The sequence below is a fragment of the Glycine soja genome, chromosome 19 (assembly GCF_004193775.1).
Source record: "Glycine soja cultivar W05 chromosome 19, ASM419377v2, whole genome shotgun sequence".
NCBI lineage: Eukaryota > Viridiplantae > Streptophyta > Magnoliopsida > Fabales > Fabaceae > Glycine > Glycine soja.
The window spans coordinates 41,065,944-41,067,646 of NC_041020.1; the positions used below are offsets into that span (position 1 = coordinate 41,065,944).

The following is a 1,703-nucleotide window of genomic DNA, read 5'->3' on the forward strand; positions in this document are numbered from 1 at the left end:
AAATAAATATTATAAGAATTTTAATTTCATTTATTGTTAAAATAACTCTTGACATCAATTACATGAGTGTTTTTTTCACGTTGAATTCTCTAAAATCCTGCTAAAATATTAGTTATCAAGATTTTAGATAAATTTTTATATATTTAATTTCACGTCAATGATTTAATTCTGAATTTAAAATTAATTTTAAGTTAAAGGAATTTAAGTAATTTTTTATTAGATGAAAAAAATTATATATAAATTTACTATTAACTTATTTTTTATAATAAGAGCATTCAAACATATATAAAAATAGAGAGTTCTTATGGTGTCCCGAGAATTTTGGGGGTTTTGATATTATTAATTTGTTAATCAATCAAATTATATTTCATATTCTCATTAATTATTTTATTTTTTCAAATTAGTCCTTGATTATTGTTAATAAAAAATTTAATTTGTAATTTTTTAAATTAAAAATATGATTAAAGATAACTTTAAAAAGTCTAAACCCTAAAATCTCTTTAGTTACTTTCAACATTTTTTTATAAAAAAACCTTTTCTTAAAATATAAGGCCAAAACATTCAAATGAGTATTAGGGAGGGACTAGCTAACAATAAGGAAAAAGTTAAGAAGGAAACATCAGGGGGAGGGACTAGCTAACAATAATGTCAAGAAAATAACATTAGGGAATTTAGAACAAAGACCCAAAGAAATTTAAGTCTTATGCAAGGTGTTCTAAGCAGCTATCACCTATTTCACGAATACATCGTATTCCACTATAAAAGGGGTACGTAGGACTTAATAATGGTTGACGAATACATCGTATTCCACGATAGCATCTCCTTTGGTGAAATCAACAGAGTAAAACTTTGCCTGAGCGTAGCCACGTGCAAACCTAAAAGCCCCCGTGCCACCAACAATAGCCATTTCCCTAACAGGTTCACTCATGATCATGTTCCTCCCCAAAACACTGATGGTGCTTCCGTTGAACTCTCCATCGGTGAACGCCATCGTCATCACCATCATTAGCCCCATCTCTTCCTGCGATATTGAAGTGTAAATTCCTTGTGCCTTGCCCACAAGTTTCGAGTCATGATCGGGCCCCACGGTTAAAGGGTCATCCATCGCCACCACCGTTCCGAACGGAAGGGCATCCTTCGCTTTCCCGTTGGGCTCGGCGACAAACACCATGCTGGGCTTTGGGCCCGTCACGACATCATGGAAGAAGAAGTGTAGGTGGGTGAACTTCTCCTCGCGAAAACCCAGAAGCGTTGGGGTTAAACTTGAGTAGTAAGTGGCCGTGACTAGAGAGAAGAGTAATGAAAGGTTAAGGCAGATGAAGAAAGTGGATTTGGCCATATTGCTGGAGATGCCCTAAGAAAGCAAATAGCCCAGAGAGAGTGAAGAGTGATTTCCCGCTACTAGCTATAGGAATGCTTCTCGGACTCGATGTGAGAATCATTAAGTTGTGACAAACTATATATATAATACTCAGGGTTACTTAAACAATTATTTTCTAATACTGTAACTGAAGAATTCAATCAACACTAACTTTCCTATTATTTTCCCCCCAGCTAATAATGAAAAAACAAAAATCTGACACATGTCAAGAGGAAGAGATGTGTACGATACGATTGAAGTGATGCTGAATACCGCTGGGGAAAAAACAAGAGAAATAAGTTAATTAATTTTCTTTGCGAAAATGAAATATAAGAAAAACTTA

At 34.1% G+C, this 1,703-nt stretch overlaps 1 protein-coding gene across 1 annotated transcript; it reads right to left on the reverse strand.

Annotated features, from left to right (window-relative positions):
- Positions 1-605: 605 nt before the first annotated feature.
- On the reverse strand, positions 606-1,455 carry LOC114399619 (dirigent protein 1-like). Its single transcript, XM_028361822.1, has one exon. The coding sequence runs from the start codon at positions 1,337-1,339 to the stop codon at positions 779-781; it is 561 nt and encodes a 186-aa protein (XP_028217623.1). The 5' UTR covers positions 1,340-1,455; the 3' UTR covers positions 606-778.
- Between the last annotated feature and the right edge of the window lie 248 nt (positions 1,456-1,703).

What these genes read in the sequence shown, in the direction of transcription:
- LOC114399619 (XM_028361822.1), bottom strand. Translation starts at nt 1,339, where the DNA reads ATGGCCAAATCCACTTTCTTCATCTGCCTTAACCTTTCATTACTCTTC.